Raw genomic sequence first — 24,814 nt, 5'->3', positions numbered from 1 at the left:
CTAGAACAAGGTAATTGTAGCTGATCCAAGCCTACATAGGGCGGACGTGCCCCAGACGTTTCCGCTCTTGCTTTGAGGCAAGAGGGTGGCCAACAGTAGAGATGACAGAGATGCTGGTAGACTGTGCTATAGAACCCGAGTTGGGACCAATCAACAAAACCATGGAGAGACTTGCACATGAGATAGTAGCGGCATATAAAGACGCCTACTATGCTCAGTAGTGTGTAGAGGTAGACAAAATTGAAGCTGAGAGGTCTAGAGAGGTGGAGGCGAAGGCTCCGGAGGAGCTAGCCACTCACTTGGCTAGCCAATAGGCAGCTTGGGTGGCAGAGCGAGCAGAGCTCTTGCAGGACAAGGAAAAGGCTGAAAAGGGGTTAGAGGAGGCTAAAGCAGCCTGTGCATAGAAGGAAGCACAAGCCATGGAGGCAACACTTTTACTGCAGGATGCTGTAGAGGTCAACATAAGGACACAAAAGGATTTGCGCATCCGTACAGATTAGGTTTATGAGCTGCATCGGTTGCTGGACACTCCAGGAATGCAACCTCCCCCTTAGTCTCTATTTTTTGATGTATTTAGATAGTTGTCTCCTATTTTGTAAGTTGTAAGTCGTCTCTTGACAAATTTTCTTTTAAGGGGGATGATGTTGTCGGGTTACTTGGTAGTTAGACGGCTGGCACATTTGAAGGAGTTACACGGTTGCGATAGTTCGCCTCACGACCCCTCAAACACTATATGTATACACCATTTCCTTTTATTGAGAGATGTTGGTATGGAGTACATTTGTGGACTGTGATCAATGAATGAATATAATATTATTATCTCTCTTTACATTCCATGTTGAGCACTTTTACTTTCTGTACGCAATTAGTCTCTATTACCCCACGAGGGTAAATAGAGCGTGTCCGAATTTATTGCATTTGTAGCATTTTATTTTAGATGTATCTCTCCTCTTGAAGGTTTGTTTAGGATTGTTTTTCCCCTTTTTTTGTTTGAAATTTTTCTTCCTTTTATTTTTAGTGTTTTTTTATGTAGGGCTTGTATTTCCCCCTCTTAATTTAGACTGATTCCTCTTGTAATTAATCTTGATTCTTCATGAGTTCAGTCATTCTTAAGCTGATCAAAGTTAGGGAGTTTAGGCTGTACACTGATCCCTTGAATAAAGGATTCCCACGAAGTTGGTAGCCCATTTAGGGCTATCAAGGATAATTCCTTTTCATCCACATGATTTCCAATAGTTGATAGTTGATCTTTTAGTTCCATATTTTCCCATGAAATATGACAGGATTCCCATTTATTCATCTTGATACGAAGGAGGTGATGTTTCAAAGTGGGAACCCTGCTAGTATTATTAATTTTGTATGTGTTTGAAAGAGTCATAAACATTTGATAGGCAATTTTAATTTTTGATACAGCTGGTAGTATATGATCCTTCACTGCATCTGTAGTGATTTTCATGGCTTTTTTGTTATGCCTTTCCCGTATGGTTTTATCTGGTTCACTGTCCGGCATGGTTTTGTTTTCTTCCACATATGATTCTATTTTTTGAGCTATCGAAGAATGATCATTATTCTAATTCTCCATGATACGAAGTTTGATGCACCTTCTAGTCTATCTTCTAATCTGACTCTGTTCACCATTGTTTCTCTTTAGAATGGTTTTGATGTAAGTCTGGATTTGAATAGTAATTTCAATCAAAATTTAAATTTGAAGTATATCAATTTAGCTCTGATACCATGTTAAGGAACTTAGATCAGAGATAGAGTATAATAATAAATTGAACTGATCAGATGATAATTTTGATAACAACAATGGATTTGATCTGAGTTGATAGACCTATGATTTTATCCTTTTATTTTCACACTGTTCTGTTACTATATATTATTACTGGTTATGCAGTTGCAGGTACTTATAATGTCACTGTCGTAGTAACTGAGAATATAGTCGCAGGTGCTTACAATATCGCTGAGGTAGTAATATTTGTATTGTCTGATATGTTCCCTGCAGCAATATCATCTTGTATTTATTATGCACGAAGAGACACTCCAGGTAGGGGCATGACACTATGTCGCTTATGCCACGTAGGGTCATGACCCTGCGTGGTCTTAATTAACCATTTCTTATATTGGTAAAGCAGCCTCATGGTAATCGAGACTTATCATATTCGCTGGGAAAGAGATGTTAATGATGTCCCTTGATCTGTTATTCAACAGATTATTATTATATGTAAATCATGTTATGATAATAGTTAATTTACCAATATACACTCACACACACAGACAGATATATATGTGTGTGTGTGTGTGTGTGTGTGTGTGTGTATGTATATATAGGTATATATAGATATAAGTTTATACACAAGTGCATATATATATTTAATATATATCATCTGAATTATGATTTACAATATAAATCAATCCAACTGAAGCTACATCGTTAGCACTGTTGCTTTCTGTTCTGCAAGCAACAGTTGCTATGTTAAAAATTGTAATTTTTGTAGAACATAGGGCTAGAAAAATAATCTGACTGGTGGCGTTGATCTATTTTATATCTATGACTGTATGCTTTTTTGGATTCTTCTTTATGGACAACAGACTGATCTTTATAGAATAGACTGATGTTTATAGGAAAAAGATCAGGTCAACAATTCTAAGCCAAGTTATTGTCTTAAAGCATAATTGTGCTTGATATCTTCTGTTCCTTAAAGAAAATAGAACGAACAGACTTTTGATTCTTGGTTCACATTTTTTAGTCAAGACTTGAAAGTTAAAATTATTTACAAATCCATAAGTGCTTATCAAGTAAATGATACAAAAGCTTTAACAATTGTTATTGAGAGTAATTAGTAAATAAAAAAATGGAAAATTATAGCTGAACTGCCCACTGCTAAATCAGTAATGATTTGGTGTGGATGTAAAATATTGATAAAAAATCCCTGGTTGTCACTTCTTTGATCTTATATTATAATTTTGGGTTTTTATAATAGTTTTCTAGCACTTTTGAGTTATGTGACAATGGTATATGTGATCCAAAGTGTGATATATGTGAATGATATTTACCACAATCCAATTAGAAGCATTATTTATGAGAAAGACAACTATCTGAATGAGACTTTAAAGCAACTGATGGCAACTTTTAATGAGTATAATGACTTTCTTCTCACTCTTTCTGCAGGAATATTGACAATGGAGCCGGGAAGGATGTCCATACCATTACTAATTGGAACACATCCTGTTACAACACAGATGTTCCCTCCAAATATGCCCCCAACCAGTTCTCTTTGGCAAGGCTCACAGCTGCAACAGAAACTTAAGCGCCTTCTAGAAAACATTAATCTTTTGAAAGCTTTGTATGCTTAAATGCTTCATCTCCTTTCTCTTTCTTTTCTTCTCTTCTCTTCTTCATTTGGTCAGCTTTGCTAATGGGGGTTATCAATCTTGGGCCGAAAAGCTTTTTATTTGTTTTTGTGCATCTCATCTTTAAATATTCTTTTGTGTTTGTTTATTCATGAATTTGCTCTGTTTTATCTCATAGCTTAGTGTGTTTGTAATTATTTGGCTTGGAGGTATTGTCTGTTTTTACTGTATGCTTGTTTATAAGGTTTTATGATTGTCTTATTATTTCTTATTACAGAACAAAAGAGTTAGATGTGATGACTCTGATGAAAGAATCAAGAGAGGTTAAAGAAACATGTAATGTGGATGATGCAGAATACGAGTCAGGATCAACATCAGCTTTCAAGGGAAACTTTGTTGAGTGCAGAGGGGTTTCGAAGAATGTGGGAAAGGATCAAACATCTTTGTTTAAGAGCCTTGTTGAAGTGATTAAAAAAAAGTACATTGGTTTGAATACACAACAATTTATGGCCTTACAGGCTGGAAAGTCCGTGGAGTCAACTTTACGACATGAATTGGTTCCATTGGATGCAGTCATTAATCAGACAGGTCAATGGGAAGAGAGAGCAGCAGCAGTACGCTTAGCAGACAAAAAACTAAAGATTAAGCGCAACCGACGACGGAGGAAGCGTAAACGGCAAGCTGCAGCTGACAAGCGTCGCAAGGTAATGGAGGCCGAAGTTGTGATCTACTGGTTTGGCCACTTATATTATGGCAATCTGATTGTCAAAGACAGACATGCATACCAATCAATAGGAAACTGCAAATAATTTTTTTCTATGCTTCATCTCCTTTTTGATTGTAATTTTTGGGTAATACAATTTTCTCTTCTATGTTCACAGGAGTGTGAAAGTTTTGAAAAGGTTGACCAAGAGGCTGATGATTGGAGGGCAAGACAAATTGCAAAGGACATGGCAAAGCGAAAGGTAAGCTGCCCATTTACAGTGAGAATCCAAAAAAATTGAGGCCTTTTCTAAAGTATAGAGTTAAGGTCACGGATTATCTGAAGTTCTTTAGAAGATGAGGATGTCTTTCGGGGATGTTAGAGTGATTTATATTTTTTGTGTATCATTTCATCCTGATTCTTCACCATTTGCATAATATGTAGGTTTCACCTTCCACTTCTTGTCAAGTCTTCTCTCCCAGAAATGATTAATACTAGACTTGGCCTTATCTTTATCTTCTGAGTTACTGAATAGTTATTTCCTTTTCTTCAGTCAATGCTTTTTTCTTTAGTCTTGCAATGTTCTCAGCATGTCATTCATTATCTTTTATATAGAAATTTGGCCTTTTTTGGAATTAAAATGTCAGCTTCATTTTTTTGTAGCATGATATGCTAATGGCTTACGTGTAACATTGGTAAAGTGGAGACTGATGCGTGGAATAAAATTCACTCAGAACACATTATTACATTTACACTCTATGTTAGGATAGAACAACCTTAAGGGGTGTGCTGGTTGGATATAACCATGCACAAACAAAGAGCTAATGAAATGAAATGATTTCAGTATGTTTATGTGTCCACTAACAGTCTATGGACCATATTATTAGCAAGTGACATCTCCATGCTAGCAATTTCTCATGTTCATGCAAAACCAAAAGTGAACAGAAGCAGAAAGAAACTTCAAGACCCTGTCATTTTGCTTTTAAGGGTGGTTCTTATGCATTAATAAGGAATTTATCCACCCAAATAATTCTGACATGGTCAGCCTCTAAGATGCTGATTGTTTCATGGCAAAGCACCTCTTTGTTTCCTGTACTACTATTGTATAAAATACACGATCACTCTATACTCTTCTTTTATTGGTTTGCAATCATCTATGTTTTTTTATTCTAGTTCCCCTTCTATTTAAGATTTTTCTGGTGTTCATAAGTTGCATATAATTTTGTTTGGTAGTATTACTTTGTCTGTAATGTCCCCTTCCAAATTTGCCCTAAAATTTACCCTAGAATCACAATTGCAGCAAGTTAGGGTTAGGTTATATCTTTATGAAATAAAATATCTCCTTAAACATTGTGATCCTTGATTTGAATCCCGCGACCATAACCAAGGAAACACACACACACATATACTTCCAACTATTAGGGTTAGACAAGAACACATAACAATATGGGGATGCGTCCCCCCACCAAAACTGGGCCGCACCCAAGATGGGGATGCACCCGAGACAGGGGGACGATGTCTCGGCATCTTGGGCAGCGCCACTCAGAGTGCCACCTCTGCCGAAGACGGCAAGACATCTTCGTGTCCCCTGTGGGTGGGGGGGGATGCGCAAGGGGATGCCAAGCCATCTCCTGTAGCAACAAGATGGGGGACATTAAAAAAGAAGAAGGTATTATTTTTATATTTTTTTGGTTCTATTTTTGTCATAATGGGATGTGGGGCCCATTTCTTCCTCCTTTGTTCAAAAACCTTCTATTCTTCATTTTTATTCACATTTGCATTTCTATATTTGAAGACTGATATATATTATAAATTTAAAATTATATAATTTGACACTGTTTCATTTGCTGATGTTCAATGTTCATTGTTTGTCATTTGATCATGAATCATGATGTTCCAGTTCAAAACTTCAATGCAATGTTCAATGTTTAAGTTTCTTACATCTTTATATCTTATATTGTATAATTGTAGTACATCTTTTCATAACTAGCAAATTATGTACCATATGTATAGTATATACACCTCTGCTCCCCTCGCCACCCCCCTCGTCCCTCGCTGCCGTCCCCCCGCCATCCCCAAATCAAAGCCCCTCTGTCCCCTGTCTTGGAAACTTGTCCCCTCGTCCCGTCGTCCCCCCCATCCCACAGGGTAGTGTAACTATGCATAACATTCATATGATAGCTTATCCAAACACACTAAGGTGTGGAGGAAGAAACATGATAGGTCTTCTTAGAATAATATCAACGCTAACCCCAAGAATAGATGGGTATCAGAGCCCACTTGGCCTTGGTGGGTGGTCAACATGGACATCCACCTGGGTCACCTACTTAATGGGTGCTTGTACCTACTTTCCCTATCTATGCATCACCCCCCCAAGACAAGGGCCATCATTGTAGAGTCGGAGAGGAGATTCTAAAGGTGGTTTCTTGATTGTTCTACTAAGCCTAATAGACAATACATCTTGGAGCCCTCTTGACCCTAGGAGCTAGTAGCTTTGTCATCCCTTGGGTCACCTATTCAGGTAACTATCTTATAATTCCCCTCCTACACCACCTACCTTTCATACAAGATGGGTTTCAAACTTGTGTTTCCATAGAGTTTTGGGATGGGAGGACAATGTTTCAGGGACATTGGGGCGAAGGGCCTAAGTTTGGGGATGAGAAAGGAGAGGTTGAGGGGGTGTAAGGGAGTGGTGCTGATATACATATAGCACTTTAGAAACTTGTTATGAAAAGATATATAAGAAGTACTTTTCAAATGAAATTTCCATATTCATCTTAAATACTTGAATACTAAATAAAATTTGACAAATGAAATTGCAGAATTGGAGATTTCTTTTATATCAAAAATATCATAAAGATGATTAGAATGAGTAGCTTGGTATCAAAATAAGTATAAAAATGCAATGTTACATGAGACTTGGGGGACAAAGGGCCTAAGTTTGGGAATGCCAGGGGGATAGTGCTATACATACTATATACTATACATATAGTACTTGAAATGTTAGTTGTAAAAATATGTATAAGAAGTAAAATATCAAACTTGAAAACGCCAAATACTAAATATTTGAACATTGGACAATCAATAATGAATGATGAACATTGAATATCAAATTACAAATAAGAAATTAGAATACTAAATAAAATTTCAATTTGACAAATGAAATTCTTGAATTGGCAAATAGAAGATTATTATTATATCAAAAACATCATAAAGATGATTACAATGAGTAGCATGATATCAAAACATGCACAAAATGTTGAAATTTAATGAAGGGAGGCCTCTAATTATCCCTCAAGGCAAACTCCTTATCATTAGAACTACTGGATTCCTCATGGTCAAGATCCACGAAACAAACACCAACCTGCCCTACATTTGAAGACAATGCATCCTCATCCTCATCCTCATCAACCTGTGATGGATCCTATGGCTCTAAATTCCATCATGTCGCTGAGATCTCCTTGTGAGCATGTGTATTGCGGTCGAAGATACACAAAACAATATTTACCAATAGCTTCTCTTCTCTCCTAGAGGTAAATTTGTTCCTCTTAAGAGAGTTGATGAAGCTATTATAAGTAAACCAATTCCTCTCTAAAGTCGAAGAATTAGTAAACTGAGATAGTAGACGAATGGTTAGTATGGTAGTCTTTGATTTTTGACCATGACAATTCCACCACAAAATCAAATCCTCTTGTGCCATAGTTCTTATATCTACATTTACAGCATCTGAATAAGCCCAAAGAGTGACAAATCTTGTTCACTTAGTGCAAATCTCGCCGACAATTACAACATCATTGATCGTTTAAATGCACCTGAAGAACCCTGCCTTAATGTGGTCATCTTGAATCCACGTAAGTCTACCATGCCTAGGCATGTGCCACTTTGAATTCAATGCATAAGCAACCATGTACAAGGGAGTGTTCAACATGTCCCATCTACACTAAACTATGTTACCTCGGGTTTTCGGGACGAGAGATGGGGAACCAAGTTTTCGGGATGGGGGGATGGGAAATAGGTTTCTAAAACAAATTATTTTTCCTGGAGCAGGGGAAGCAGTGGGGACAACTATATAAAAATTAGGGAAAATTTAAAATATATAGGGGAATTTTAAATATCTGTACAAAAAAATGGATAAAGCATATGTTTATATACATTATAAAACCTTAACATACAATGTATGTGTTGAATAATTTAATTTAGAGTTCGCATGAGAGTGGAAGTCAAACTAATTATCAAAATTCAAACATTAATATATGGGAGAGCCTGGGTCAGACTTTCTAAAAGTTTTTGAGTTTCTGGGATGTCCCCATTTTTGGGGGACGGGTCAAATTATGTCGAAAATGTGTTCTCGGGTAACATAGGTGCTGAATGATTAGTTGAATGTGCTCATTGTAGAATGCTTAAGTGGGGTCGTCTTGCATTGAATCCCTCATCTAGCCAAGCATAGAATCAGCGCACTCACACCTCTCCAAGGGCAAGTGCATCCCCATCCCCATATCTGATGACTTGGAAACCCAGAGCAATGATAGAGACTGTTGTTTGCATCACTCCAAAATGCATCACTTTTCATTGTCTCCTTCAGCCTCTTCCCTTGCTCTGTCTTGGCCTTGGCTCATTGGTTCCAATCATTTGTCATAACCATAGTTGTGGTGCCTCTTGTAACTCAAGCATTCTCTCGAAGAGAATGAAATAGGATGCATATATAGTCTCAATTGGTTTCAAGAACTCCTTTTTAGAGCTCTTGAAGAGTGCATGTGAAGTGTGGTGGTTTCAAAAAAACATTTGCACGTTTTGCATGATTGACCACTCCTCTAATCCAATCAATCTTCTCCATGTCCTCAATGCAGGGCTGATCACTCCTCTAATCCAGTCAATATTCCCCATGTCTTCAAGTGCATTTTTCATGTCATGCACACAACATGGGGTGTACTAAATATGTCTGTAGGCTACCTGAATAAGTTATCTTGCAGCTCTCTACACATGTGCTGCATTTTTCACTACTTGAACCATATTTTGTGGCCCAACGTCCTGAATAGTATCCCCAAGGACTTCAAACTTAAAATCAGCATCTTTGCATTGTCCTGAACAATCAATAGCCCTTAGAAAGTATGGGCTCCCTGCACATGTAACCATGATGTTAATGAGTGGATGATGGATAATGTATTTCCACCCATTCATAAGTATGTTGCATCCAAACTTCGCCCAACATGCCTTCATCGTTTCCATCAAAACTTTGATTTTGGCATGGTTGTCCAAGATTGTGGTCCTCAATTTGTGCTCACTTAGTGGTACTATGATGGCCCCCTCTGCCACCATCGACATCATCTTTGTATAATATGGATATCAAGCTACATGAAATGGGATGCCATTGACAAAGAACTTTCTAGTGGGATCATCTATCTGACCCTTGAGCTGTACATTGAACAAATCAAATTTGGGATTGGTTTGCATCTTGCATTTCCCCTTGCCCTCTTGTGATTCAACCATATAACTATGAGTGGATGAAGGTCTTGAGGCTGACTTGACATTTTTCCTGCTTTCTAATGCAATGTACAAGTATGAATATGTTACTGGCCTTGAAACTATTGAATAGTTTGAACCTAAATCCTACTAGACAAAGTAGTAGGCATTACAATTGCATTGTCTTGAGGATCACCCCAAATCTTGTTGAACTCAAATTGTACTTGCTATTTTAGGCTCCTCCCATAACTTACATGGATTGACACCATTTCCTTTCCAAAAGAGGAAGTGTACATTAACTCTAGTAATGCTCCCAAAACATTCTATATTATAAATGTTGCATCTCCATTTATTGTACCTCCACTTGTTGGTGTTGGGGCTGTTATTCTTGTTGCAAACTATTTGAGAGGAGACTTGGGATCATTTGGACCTTAGCAAATTGTGCTAAAAGCTTAGAGGGACAATTCGTAGCAACTGTTGCACTAGCCATGAAACTAGTTTGGCCTTCCAGAGCAACCTCATGCTCATCCCCCTCAACCTGGTGCTTAGGTTCATTTTTTAATTGACTTGCACCATGATGTTGACATTGAATTTCCATTAATGCTCACTCATATCATGACCGTGGGAGCTCATTGTGACACTTCATTTCACAAAATGAAAATAAATTAAATAAGCACCTAGTTTCAACCTACTTTAAAGTACACATTCTCTAAAATTTAATTTTTTAACAAATTTCAAATTCTAATACAAAGTTTAAGTTTTTTAAATCTTGAGGCCCTCAAAATTCAGCACAAAGACTGATTTAAAAAATGAAACAACAAAAAATGAAAAAGAATGGAACAACAAAAATAATTAAGAAGGAAAATTAGAAAATAAAACAAAAAAACATTACCGTGTTCTTGAAAAATCTATTCAAGGTTTAGAAATTTCCTCTTCTTTTTGCTCCTTGTTACATCTCTTTCACTTACACTCACCCCTTTCACTCGTCCAATCACTCTATTCTCTCCTTTTCACTATTCTATATTTGTTGTAGCAAACAATGAGAAACGCAATTGAGTAAAAATGAAGCATGGAGGGTCCTAAGTGGGCCTCACCATAAATTAGGGTTCAAATGGTTAAAATTTCATTTTAGATGCTCGACATCAAGGAATGTGCTAATGTCCCTAGAACAGTTGAGGGACAATTAGGCATCCTCGTATCATTATAGGGACTCTAGGTCAGCCCTCTATTTCGGTTGTAGTTGGGTGGCATGTAGGCAATGGTGAGGAAGGCCCTATCTACACCACTTGTCCCAAGGATGTTTGCATTCCCCGAACATGAGTTTCTGGTGGCCAAGATGTATCCCCGTGTAACACTTTACAAACATCAAAATGTATTATAGAGGCCTCCACTCATCCCAAAACTCCTCATCACTCGAACTAATGGACTCCTTATTGTGAAGATCCACCAAATTAACAACCAACCTTGCATCTAATGTCATAGCATACTCATCAATCAGTGATGGCTTCTCTGCCTCTATATCCCATCATGTTGATAGACTCTTCTTGTACATCCCAACAATCTTGTAGGCAGTGAGACACAAAGCATTATGTATAGCCATAAGATTTTTCTACTCTTTGAGAGGTAAGTATGTTCCTTTTAAGAAAGTGGATGAGGATCCATTCTCTTCAAGAGAATGAAATAGGAGCCATATTGGGGTTCAACAAGTTTCAAGAACTTCTTCGTGAAGCTTCTGAGGAGTTGAAGTGTGGTGGTTGCAAATAAAAAAATGCACATCTCTCGCATCGCTGACCACTCCTCTAATCCACTCAATCTTCTCAAAATCCTTGAGTGCATTGTTCATGGCATGGACACAACATGGAGTCCACCAAATATGATTGTAGGCCGCCTTAATAAGTTTCATTGCAGCTTTGCACACATGTGCTGCATCTATCACTGCTTGGACTATATTTTGTGGCCCAACCTCCTCCTTAGCCTCCCTAAGGATCCCAAATTGAAAATCAATATCTTTGTGATGCCTTGTACAATCAACCGCCTTGAGAAAGTATTGGCCATTTGCACATGTAACCATGACTTTGATATGCAGATGGTGCCCAATGTTTGCCCCCTCATCATAACTATGTTGCTTTGAGACTCCACCCAACATGCCTCCATCTTCTTTATTAAAATATTGATCTTGGAATAGTTATCATCCAAGATCATGGTCCTCAATTTGTGCTGACTTGGTGGCCATATGATGGTCCTCCCCTCGCCACCATTGATATCATTTTCTTTTAATAAAGAGATCGAGCTACATGAAGTGGGGTGCCATTGGCAAAGAAAACTTGTCAATGGCATCATATATCTCTTCTTTCAGCTGCACATTGAACAATACAGCTATGGGGTTAGTTTGCAACTAGTATTTCCCCTTACCCTCTCTGATTGGGCCACAGCATTATGAGTGCACGAAGGTCTTGACATCACTCTTGCTCTCTTTCTCAGTGTATGACTAGACAGCTAAACTTGGTCCTACGAGACAAAGCAAGGCTTTGCAACTGCTTTGCCATTAGGAACACCCAAAAGCTTGTTAAACTCAATTCTATATTTGACATTTGCAGCTTGTTCCAAAACAACTTACGGTTCCACACCTTTTCCTTGAGTAAAAAGGAACAGTGCATTAACTCTAGGAATGCTGCCATACCATTCTACACTACGCATGTTGCATCTCCATTTCCTTGTGCCACCACTTGTCAGCAATGTGCTTTGTATTTTTGTTGAGAATTGTTTGAGAGGAGACTTAGGATTAAAAGAACCTGTAGCGTACTTCGCCAGCATTTCAGAGGGGCAATGTATTGTAAGTAGCTGGTGCACTAGTCATGGATCTAGTTTGGGCTTCATGATCAGCCCCATGGTCACCCCTTTCAACCTCAGGTTCATATTTTGATTAATTTCTACCATGATAATGAATTTCTGTCTCATCCTCACTCATATTGTGAGAGCTCATTGTGACACTACATTGCATGCATTGTAGAAAATAAATTTAATGAGCACTTATACCCTAGTTTAACAAATTTGAAAATGTACTATAAAATTTGATGTTGAATCTTGAGGGTAAAATGAAGAATGATTCCAATGTTACATTGAAAAGGACCTGTAGTATACTTTGCCAGTATTTCAGAGGGGCAATATTTTGCAAGTAGCTGGTGCACTTGTCATGGATCTAGTTTGGGCTTCACGATCAGCCCCATGATCACCCCTTTCGACCTCAGGTTCATATTTTGATTCATTTCTACCATGAGAATGAATTTCTGTCTCATACTCACTCATATTGTGAGAGCTCATTGTGACACTACATTGCGTGCTTTGTAGAAAATAAATTTAATGAGCACCTTTACCCGAGTTTAACAAATTTGAAAATGTAACTTAAATTTGACGTTGACTCTTGAGGGAAAAATGAAGAACGATTTCAATGTTACATTGAAATGAATGTATATCTATATTGCTAACAACAAAAATGATATCTATGGTAGGAACAGTTGGCACATTCAAACTCCTGATGGCTTGAAGTAGTCTCATTGTACACAAATACTCCCAATCTCAGCTGCGTCTCTTGGAATGATGCAAAAGAGGGTGCTATGCCCGATGGATATAGAGCTCTCACTAGGAATATTCACTACCAGGTGGGCTATCCACATCACTACTATCTTCTTCACAGTCTTCGATACCTCTAAGGATACACAAAATTGCCTTTGGTGTCACACTATTACCAATGATAGATATCCAAACTGCTGGGGTAATACCTTAATACACATCTTCTGCAAATACCTTTAATTGCTAACCATGAAATTGTTGTCTCAAACATGAAGGGGTTTATAGTACACTCCATAAGTCCCACAATAGGAAGACACTTCATAAGTCCCACAATATGAACATAAAGCCCCCACTGTCTAAGTGAATGAATGACTACGGGTTTGTGTCACTCTGCCAATATAGTGATTGTTTGTGAATGATGTATGTTTCACTACATTAATGAGAGTTATTTTACGCCAATAGACATCCTTTTGAAACAGGCCCGAGCTTTGTTATATTGATCACAATGGTACCGGTCTGGATATATCATCGCTTTACACCCGACTGTGTCAAATGTTCGTCCTTAAACCAACTTATAACGCTTGAACTTAGAAGGATCAACTTGAATCATTCTCCAATAACTAGCAAGAAAGTTGCGCAACTCTAATATAGTATAGTCAGCAAGATTTACAACAGTAGTGATTTCTTATTGCTGAAAAAATTAAACATAGCCTATACAATATTATTGCTAATGCAAAGAATGAATTGCTGATATTTGTAAATGTTGATTAAATTTATCTCAGATTAGAACTATGAATGTCCTTTACTTTTCAGAATCTGATTATTACTAATCTCAGAATTCTACTTTGCAGGATGTAATCAGAATATGATCTTTGGCAAATGTGGATGCAAGAGACAATTCAATATTGATAAATACTGAATATTTAATTAGTAATTCTGAATCTGATATTTGTAATCACCGATCTCCAAAGGGCAGAGCATTAATTGATTTCGATGCTCTTCTTGGCCGATCGGTTTGAGTATATGTATGTGATGGAAAGACATGTCCATGAGTGGACGTGTCTCCACAAAGTGGAGACATCCACTCATGACATGCCTCTTCAAATGCAACTGTTTGATTTACCAAACAAAAAGCCTGATTACTAATTGAGATTAGTAATAGTTTGCATTAACCAATATATATGACATGTCGCCGATCTGAAATGAGGAATAATCAGACTTTGATCTGATTGCATTTATTCAAGCATTTGATCATTACTTGATCTGGGCAAGAGGAACATAAAAATGACAATAATCAGAACAATATACTTGGATCCATTACGATCTGATATAGATAATAATGTATCTGTAAGCTTTTGAGGTTTCACTATAACCTACAATTATTCCTTTCGTTCCAGTAGATTCTAATTTAGACCTCTTTTCTTTAGGCACGTGAATGTAGTTTGGAAAACCGAATTTCTTGAGATGACTTATGTCAGGTTTTACACCAGTAAATGCTTCTTTGGGAGTTTTGTATCTAGATGAGAATGGGGACATCTATTTTGAACGTAGACAAATGTCCAAGAGGCTTCTGTCCAAAATGAAGTTTCTATGTTTTGGTCGTATAACATTGCTCTAACAACTTCTACAATAGTTCTATTTTTCCTTTCAGCAACTCCATTTTGTTGTGGGTTGTAGGGTACTATAAATTCCCTCTTAATCCCAACATTTGCACAAAATTCTTTAAAAATTTCTGAGGTGTATTTTTTCATTATTTGTTCTCAGTATTTTAATTTTCTTCTTGGAATAGTTTTCTGTAAGAGCTTTGAACTCCTTAAACCTTTTAAATAGTTTTCTGTAAGTGCTTTGAACTCCTAAAACCTTTCAAGGATTTCCACTGACTCTTTACACTTAAGAAATATATCTAGGTCTTTCCAAAAAAGTCATCTACAAAGATTACATAATATAAGAATTCCGCCATGGAGGGTACAAACATGGGTTCAAATAAGTCTGAGTGGACTAATTCAAAGATATTTTTGGTTCTACTCAAACTACTTTGTTAAGTCATCTTTGTGTTTTTCCCCAGGGAACACCCTTTGCTTGCCCTTGTATGAATTTGATTTAGTTTGCGTAGTCTTGTCACCAAATTTTCCAATTAATGTAGGGTACGAAAATGAATTTCCTAATCCTCGATGCCTGATTTCATTTGAGTCTGAAATTTCATGAATAAGGGCTTGATTTGTGTCAATGCAAAGTTTGTGTAGATATCCTTGTCTTATACCTCTAGTTTGTGCTTTCTTTATGGTGGAGTTCTGTGGCCATGCTAGAACTTTCCCATCCATAAAGGTAACCCTATATCCATTGTCTTCAAGAGTAGATATGGATATGAGGCTCCTCTTAATACCTAGTACATACAATACCCTAGTGAGTTGTAGAGAGATGCCAGATTTAAATTTTATAGTGCAAGTTCCAACCCCTTTTACTGGATGTGCAAAATCATCCCCAATCGTTACTTATTCATCAATTTCTTCTAACATAGTATCTAAGTGTTCTTTGAATCTTGTGATGTGTCTTGATGAGCCACTATCAATCACCCAGGTGTTAAGATTGTTCGATACTTGGCTTGATAATGATGAGTAGAAAACAAATTTCTCGGAATCATGTTCTATATTTGTCTTTCCAACCTTAGCAAATGATGCTTGACGCTTTGTTCTATCAGGACATTTGTTTGCAATCAAAGCATCAAGCATCAAGCATCATGACATTTGTTCTATTAGGACATTTGTTCTATGATGCTTGATGCTTGATGAACAAAGCATCAAGCATCATGGACATTTGATTGCACGCCTTAGCCAAATTTTGACAGTACCTAGTTTGTGGAAAGTTTTTTGTTAAGACAAAAATCTACGTTTTTTCTTGAGCCAAAGAGATCTTAATGATCGGCAATAAATATGGGTAAGCAGGATTCAGGCATATGATTTCGACATAGAATATGTTAAAGGGGTGAATAACGGAGTGACATACGCTCTATCTAGATGCCCCCATCTCAACTTGGTTACTAGTATTTCAAGAGATTGGAAAGGAGATATCATTGCTGAGTATGCAAAGGACCCTGAAGCCAATGACATTTTAAAAGGAAAAGTTGCAAAAGGAGATTTCAAAAATTGGGATGATGTTATATTTTACAAGGGAAGGGTATTGTTGACCCCTCAGTCAAGGACAAAGAACACCATCTTAAAGGAGTATCATGATAATCCCTTATCTGACCATCGAGGATATTTCAAAACATATAAACAGATAAGAGAGAAATTTTCATGGAAAGGTTTGAAGAAAGATGTCTAGAAGTATGTACAAATGTATGACATGTCAACAGAATAAGGTAGAACAAACACATCCTGTAGGTTTACTACAATCTCTACCCATCCCTAATAAAAAATGAGAAAGCATTTCAATGGACTTCATAACCGGCCTACCCAAAGTATACGGGAAGAACAACATTTATGTGATAGTGGATAGACTAGCTCATTTTTTCCAGTCAGCACTGAATCATCAGCACATTAGATAGCGGATCCATTTTTCAGAGAAGTATTTATACTTCATGGACTTCCACAAAATATAACTAGCGATAGAGATAGCAAATTTATCAGTCAATTTTGGCAAGAGCTATTCAAACTAGCGAGAGCTAGTTTAACTCCTAGCACAAGTTAGCACCCACAAACAGACGGGCAAATCGAAATAGTAAATAACTTGTTAGAAGGATATTTAAGGAACTACGTAACCGGGCAGCAGAAAGCATGGATCAAATGGCTGCATTTAGGTGAATTTTTCTATAATACAACCCATCACATGTCCATTGGAATGACCCCTTTCAAAGCTTTATATGGTTATGAGGCACCAACATTTGCAAGTATGATCCACAAGAGAGTTGAGTACCAAGCACACAATATTTTATCTAGCAGAATGCAGATATTTTAAAAACTCTTAAGGAGAACTTACAACAAGCCCAAAATCAACAAAAGATTCTGATTTCAAAGATTCTAAGGCTACTTTAACCTTTTGTAAATCAACAACAATCTAGAATCACTTTCCATTCCCTTTTGCCTCTCTTCTATATGTGCCTTCCTGTAGATATCTTAAACAATCCTGTGAGTATCATCATAACACACCAAGGCTGCAACAATCATCTCTTCATCAACTTTGAGCTGGTTTTTCAAAGAATCATTGTCACTTTGGCATGCATTTTCTAATTGGTCACCCCTAACACCATTATCCTGAAATTCTGTTTTTGATTGTTCTGCTAAATCACTATTATGTATAAATGAGTTGTCGTCATAGAAAATACATGACTCATCAAGGATGCCATCAATGTCTTTGTATGCTTCAAGCTCCATGTTTGATTGAGTTGTGTGCTTGTCATCATGTAACCCCTGAAGGCTGTCGACAATAAGCCGCAAAACTTTCCTCAACATATTGTCATTATAGGGTGTTGTAGATGCTTTTATTCGTATGATTTCACTGAGACATGAAGCCACCGCAAGTCTAACCTTTTTACTCAGATGTTCCATAAACCTATGCTGGACTAAAGCAATCATCGAGGGTTGTTAAGGCCCAATTAAGAAGCCTACAATCTGTCTGGTCTACCTTGGACAAATATGTTTCTAATTCTTGTAACTTAGAGAGAGCTCCATCTTGGATTTCCATGGATTTCAATTGCAAGCCAATCACGTACAGCCAATTACCTATTCCTATTTCCTTCTGAAGGTCCCTAAGCTGTTCACCATTAAATGTGTTGTTAAATTCCCTTGAAAAGAGTTCACTTTTCAAATTTTCCATCATTTAAGTTTCAACTAACATCCAACAAAATCTGTTATTAGCAGCTAGAAATGACTGATATTCTGTTTTTCTGATCTTTGAGATTGACCACTAAAGGTACTGCTCTGTTTACCACTAAACCTTCATTTTCAAACAGAGGCATTCAAGATTATTTTAATAATATCTGAATGCATAGAATCTCATTGCAGGTTTGTATTCACTTGTTCTGATGTATCTGTAAACATCCAATATTGTAACCCCTTTTTGTTAGCTGTAGCACTTATAAAAGTAGCCCAAGCATATGTGGCCAACCCAAAGAAGAATGGCAGTCCCCAGGCGGGTAGCAGTGTTGACGTGCTACCCATGGGCTTTTTGTTGTGTCTGGGTAGCTGCCTATGTGGAAATGAACATGCAGTAGCAACAAAAAATTCCAAAGTCCAGAAGATTTATTTACACAGTATAAAAGCACAAGCAGCTGTATATCAAACAAACTTCTATATTGCTCTTCTGTTTACTTCTTAAAGCTACCAAACAAACCAGCAAACACTACTTCCAACCTTCCCAACTTTAGACAGAATATCTCTCCAGTCACCAAAGTGTCTGCACAATATGATAATCTTCCACAATCGCACAAGGTCTCCACACAGACACATACCCAACAGTAATTTGATCATTTCACAATCTGAACAATCCTCCCCAAGAATCCAATAACTCTTCTTCTTCAATCGTTGACGCTTACAAGTTGAGACATTACCAAAAATTTGCATTTGCTGTCATAAGCTTCACCTATTCTCGACAATGAACGAAATAATTGATTTCTCCTTCCAACCAAATCCACTCTCTGATTAAGAAAGTAACTCAAACTTGGTAGCGTGTTCATAGCTATTTCCAAGCTTCATTTTTCAATAGATTGGCCAATAACTTTGAAACATGAATCCTTGTTATATCCCGTCACTTCATTGTTCAACAATGATAGTCTCTAGAGATTCACCACTGTAGCCAACTCGAACATCCATGCCAAAAAATGTGCAAGGAGGTTCTTGCTCCGAACGGGATCGGTAATGACTTCAACTATGATCAGTTCCTCCTGTCGTTTTTTCTAGTGGTGTATAGCTGTGTGCTTCTATGCTCTTCCTATAGCTGGATGATTAAGCGTTTCCTCCTCCTATTGATTGATAGGCCAATACTCCAATGCATTGTGTTTGAATTATTCACAGGTGCACTGTCGTAGTTTGCCTGCAACTCGAATAGCATCTCTTTCATACAACACCAACTCCATCCAGACTAGCGGCAATTGAAATGACTGTTGGTAAATCTGGTTTTGTCAACCACTTAGTATCATTACAATATTGCAAGGACCGTTGTCTTTCTTCTCAATACACAACACCATCGTGACTATTCATCTGCCCATAATAAAACTTCCAGAATATATGGCTTTGGCCATTCAATCGTATGGAATTCTCCAATAATCTTTGTTACCAATAATTTCTCTGAAATGCTCTGAACTGCAGAATGGGATTCCTGTTTAATGACAAATTCTTAATATCTTTCTTCTTTCCACTTAAACGCTTCCTTAGCAAGATTGAAACATCAGTTCTATAAATATTTATTAGTTCAATCTCTCTTGTTTCTTCCAGAAATAACTCCACCATTCGTTTAAGAACTTCACAGCTCGTATGAAGAATTCAAACCAACTTAGATACGATACTATATTCTGCAATTTTTGAATCATAGGCAGTGGTCGATGATTGTCCTTGGCTCCCGACTGTAGTCTTCACGACAATGTTGTTCATAATGTTTACGGAAATTATAGAGCGCCCAACTATGTGCGATTTCCACAAATTAAACTGGTTCTCGTTTGAATGGTAAAATATCCCTAACCGGATATTTACTAAATTTCTCTTTCAACAATATATTCAGAACAAAAACTTTGCAGATGTATTCCAGCACAATTGAATCCAGTACAAAACCAACAGATGTTTAACCAGCTTCTTCTTAATTATAATATTCAAACTCAAATTTAGGCAAATGGAATACAATACGATGATTAAACCGGAAGATTCTCCACAAGTTAATAACCAGTTCCTTTTAGAATAATATTTAGGATTTCAGGCATATAGAAATGCATTATAGACCCACAATGATAAAATCAGAAAACTTCCATACAACTCCGTAAACGTGTTATTGCATTATACAACAGCAACACAATAACCAACACAAAAACCCAATCTTAAATACAGATTAACAGTCAAATTGAAATACTAGAGTAAGAACCTGTAAGCGCGAATGAAACACCTGAACTGATGTCTCTTGGGACAATGGGTTTGCGTCCACTGTCTGCCACCATGAGGGGCTACGTCCTCAAACTAGCTGAAAGTTGAAGCTTTCTGGAAACTCTCACAAGAGAGAAAACTGAATTGAATCACAAATCAAGCATGCCCAGGAATGAGCCTCTTTCCCCTTTTAATACACAAACTAAGACTCTTTGAATCCCTTTTGGCTTTCATCCTATTCCCTTGTGACTCTTCAAATTCCCTCTGGCATTTCGTCTTATTCCACCTTGACTCTTTGCCCTCTTTATAACATTAAATTGACCTTTTAATAATTTGAGTCTACGTCTCAGAGTCAATTTTAACATTATAAGAAATAAGACTTCAATATTTGCAATGTCCCAAAAAGGGGGACATTACAAATGGCCACCGTTTTGTACCTTCCCGTCATTTGTTCGTGTTTTTGCTAATGCAAAATCTTGTTCCTTCTCTACTAAACCTTCCCGCCTCAGGCATTTAGGGACTCCTTTCGACCTAGTTTCTTACGCGTTGTCCTTCACTGTAGGGATTTAAGAATGGTTTGAATATGATTGTTTTGTCATCGTGATTTTTGCCCAGAAAATCGAAAATGCCTGCTAGGAACAATTCCAATTTTGGAAGTTTTGGTTACATACCCGTACATTACTTGCAACAATTAAAACTTCTTAAACTTGTGTTTTATGAGCCCCTTTGACAAGAAATTTCCCAGTTCTTGTTATCAATAGTTCTTCAGTTCGTGCTATTGAGAAATATTAATATTCACGGGAGTAACAATGAAATTATTTCACCAAACATAATGTCCTTTGGCACGCAGATGCTAAATAATTCCTTAGCAAATATTAATTGTTGTATTTTCTAGACCATAATCCAACAATTAGTCTCAATATATTTCCCTTACAATACACGGTCCTCAATTTTCCTGCAAGATTCAAATATAACTATTCTCCTTATCAAAACAACTCCTCCTGTCAGACTTCCACCAAAGACAACCAATTAAAAACTCCAATCAGTGTGCCCAACTGTTAGTAAAGATTTTGCTTCTTTAATTTGATGCCTCGGTAAATACATTAATAATAAGATCTGATGGCGTCTCAATTCTCTTTAGTTTGCACATTAAAATAAATTTTCAAGGATCATATTAGTACTATTTTAATGTTTGGAATTCCTAAACCACACAGGATGGCAGGATACACTGCTTTGATAGCACTATAATATCCCACTAGGATATTATCTCCAATTTTTCCTCAAATTATTTTCAGAATATAACAGGTAAAATATGCAATGAAACCCAACAATATTAACCAGTAAATTCTCCTTAAAATGCCTCAGAATATGTTATTGCATTATACATCAGCAATACAATAACCAGATATCAAGTCCAATCATAAATACACAAAATACAGTCAGATTGGAAAGAACAATAAGATGCACCTGTTGATGGAGCCCAAATTTTTACAAAATTTAAGGCCTCCATTTGTGGACCCTGCATGATATTTATCCTTCAACCAGTAATATAGAATTTGGTAAAAACTAATATGTTGCTGAAAAATGGGAATGCATTTGACAGACTTTATTTGAAAAGGACCACTGGTGTAATTAAATTTAGCTTGGATACTTTTTAAAGATTGGAGCCTGTGGGTTCCATCTGGAGTTTTGAACAACACTTTTGAATAGAAGAGCTGCAATTTGACTGAGAATTTGATTCAAGTTCTAGACAAATTCTTGGACTTTGCACTAATGTTACAGCTGATATGTTTTATGCTTATGATGAAATCCAAAGTAACAAGAATTGGAATCGGATTGGAATCGGTGAGGCCAAATCGAATCGTGAATCGGCTATGAATTGGAATCGAATCAGCCATGAATCGGCAAATTAAAAAAATCCTTGAAATTTAGTGAGTAACTTATTTCATAAACCCTTTATCGCTGATTTGATTCACCGATTCACAAAAAATCGTTTGGCTTGAATCAAATTGCCGAATCACATGAATCGCGTGAATCGCCGTGATTCTTGGAACTATGATGAAATCTCTATTCTTGAGATATCTATACATGATGGAGGCCAAGGTAAGTGGCAAGTACTTCTTAGACATGAAGAAAGACGCTGCTGCTTTAGAACACTGCAGAGACACATTTCAGAGAGATTAAGCACACTCATTCCAGGTTCAAACAGTAAAAATATTGCATCAGCATTTTGCCCCAGCTCATCTGGTAGATTCAGATATTATTCAGTGTAGCAGTACATTTCTTCCAAGTTCAGCAACCAGAATAGCAGATTCAGTTTGTTGTAGTAGATTTGGAAAAGATATTATGAATGTTGGATGTCAAAATTCTTATGGTTCCTCAGTTCAGAAACAAGGGAGTTTGCCAGATATACAAGTGGATATGCCATTATAGATATGCATTTATGGTGCCAAGCAAGATGTGGAGCCATCAACATGCATACGGAGTATAAAGTCATGGACCCTGCACCCCATGACCAAATGGCAGACCGCCTCAAAGAAATGTTATGTTGTGGAGTTCAATAAGAAGGAGATTTACACATGCAGTGATTTTTAAGGAATCTAACAAAGGCATCGCAGAGGATGGTGGCTAAAACATATGATGGAGCCATGTTCTAAAAGGAGATGTATATTGTTTATTTGGAGTGAAAGGTACAATATATACAAATTGTTTACGGCATAAGTTAATTAAGAATTGCACACAGATAATGAACACGAACTTGAACAGCAGAGCACTTCTCTTATTATTCGCATATCCAAGATGTTACATTAGGTTATCATGATGATGATTACAATGGTCCCGAAGGGAGATATAAATACTGTCCGAGGAACCTTCTCGAAGGTATCCGTCGGCCACATACAACATATCAACTACAATAATAGAACCTTCTGGATACATCCCGATACATGTCGGCCTGACGGCACACATCTCGATACACTGAGAGAAACCTCCCGATACATCGTCGGGAACCTCCTGATACACCGTCGAGAACAACCTGATACATCGTCGAGAAGCTCCTGATGCACCGTCGGGAACATCCTGAAACACCATCGGGAAGCTCCTGATACACTGTCGGGAACAGCCTGAAACACCGTTGAGAACCTCCCGATACACCATCGGGAACATCCTGAAACACCATCGGGAAGCTCCTGATACACCGTTGGGAACCTCTCGATACACCGTCGGGAACATCCTGATACATTATTTCCTGATGACACAAATATGGAGTTGACACTAAAAATTACAATGTTTTCAGCATTAAAAGCTGACTGTGTATGTACCTTTCACATAGTGGTGTATGTAACTAAATATTCGTACATGTTTGAGAACAAAAAACATTCCAAAGACAAAGATGTCAAAAATGATTAGTGATACCCGACAACAACCAATAAACAAAACAAAATATATGAGCCATCAGTTTTATGAAGGTTTGTGAAACATTACAATGAAATAGGTTTATTCTGTTATCGTCAGCACAGAAGGAGCCTTCAGTGATACGAAAAACATCATACACAGCATGTAAATGCAATAGAGACAAGAGTGAGGACAAATAAATAAAAGTGACTAGTTTGAAAGCAACTTCCAAAAGCAGCATCAAAGATTATGATAGTGAGGCATCGGGAATATGCAGTTACATTAATAAAGACCAGTGATGTCAAAGACGTTCATCCCTTTGGAAGATCGGAAGACCCTGTGAGAGATTGCTGATGGGAATTAAAGAAGATTGACCATATAAAAGAAAAACAATAAGACTGCGATATGTTGGTGCAGATCATTATCAAAGTAATCTATAAAGTAATAACTTCTGCTCTAGGCTATGATAAAGGATTCCATATTGTCCAGGTGCAGCTGGGAAGATTTGCATAGATAATTGATCAGAGATGCTTTTGTAGCCGCTACTATTTCACAGAGAGATGCCAAGACCATCATAGCGAGATGCAGTTCAAAATCTAAAGCAATACACAAATTGACGAGTATCAATCGCTTCAGAGAGATGTCATCTACACACCTTGCATATATGGAGATCGTTAATGAAAAGGTTCATTGTAGGAAATGAAGATGAAGAAGTGCCGTCAGTTTAATTATCGTGGCTAATGTTACCCTTCGATTGTGATATGTCAAAAACTATTAAGATGGTGAGGATGAAAGCATTGATTTATTCTAATAATCATTTGTGAAATGAAGATAATGTGAAAGAGTGTGATATGCGGAAGCATGAAGTAATGCTTCGAGAAATATTAAAATTAGAATTATTAAGAATAAACAATTAACATGTAAAGCAAAATGAGTTGTCATTTTGAAAGGTCACATCTTGCCTTATATTAGGATATAAATAAGGAGACATTTGTAAACAAAAGATGGAATAAGATATTGTCGGAAAAAAACATTTGGAAGAAGAAATCTTCATATATTCATTTGAACAAAGGGATAAGGAGTTTTAATATGGTTTTGTAATATAAATTCATATATTATATTTCAATGAGCCGCTTTTTGATTATTTAAATGGTGTGGAGAATTAAATTGCAGTCGATTGGTCCTTTATAATCATTTTTTAATTCTGTAAACAATTTTGGTCAGATAAGTGGACGAGGTCATCTATGGCATTTAAAACTCGATCAGCGTA

The 24,814-nt window shown here is 37.1% G+C and overlaps 1 protein-coding gene across 1 annotated transcript in view; it reads left to right on the top strand.

Moving 5' to 3' along the window:
• Positions 1–24,814, top strand: part of LOC149549741 (U11/U12 small nuclear ribonucleoprotein) — an 86,245-nt gene that overhangs the window by 10,002 nt on the left and 51,429 nt on the right. Inside the window, exons 2-4 of the mRNA XM_089793020.1 lie at positions 3,173–3,347; positions 3,632–4,058; positions 4,236–4,319. Coding sequence (XP_089649146.1) covers positions 3,184–3,347; positions 3,632–4,058; positions 4,236–4,319 — 675 coding nt within the window. The 5' untranslated portion in view covers positions 3,173–3,183. The remainder of the gene's footprint in view (positions 1–3,172; positions 3,348–3,631; positions 4,059–4,235; positions 4,320–24,814) is intronic.

Source organism: Cupressus sempervirens, chromosome 7 (genome assembly GCF_028749045.1).
Source record: "Cupressus sempervirens isolate cs-2001-9-10 chromosome 7, ASM2874904v1, whole genome shotgun sequence".
Classification (NCBI taxonomy): domain Eukaryota; kingdom Viridiplantae; phylum Streptophyta; class Pinopsida; order Cupressales; family Cupressaceae; genus Cupressus; species Cupressus sempervirens.
The sequence above is the reverse complement of the archived record's forward strand: the minus strand, read 5'-3'. Positions and strand labels throughout refer to the sequence as shown.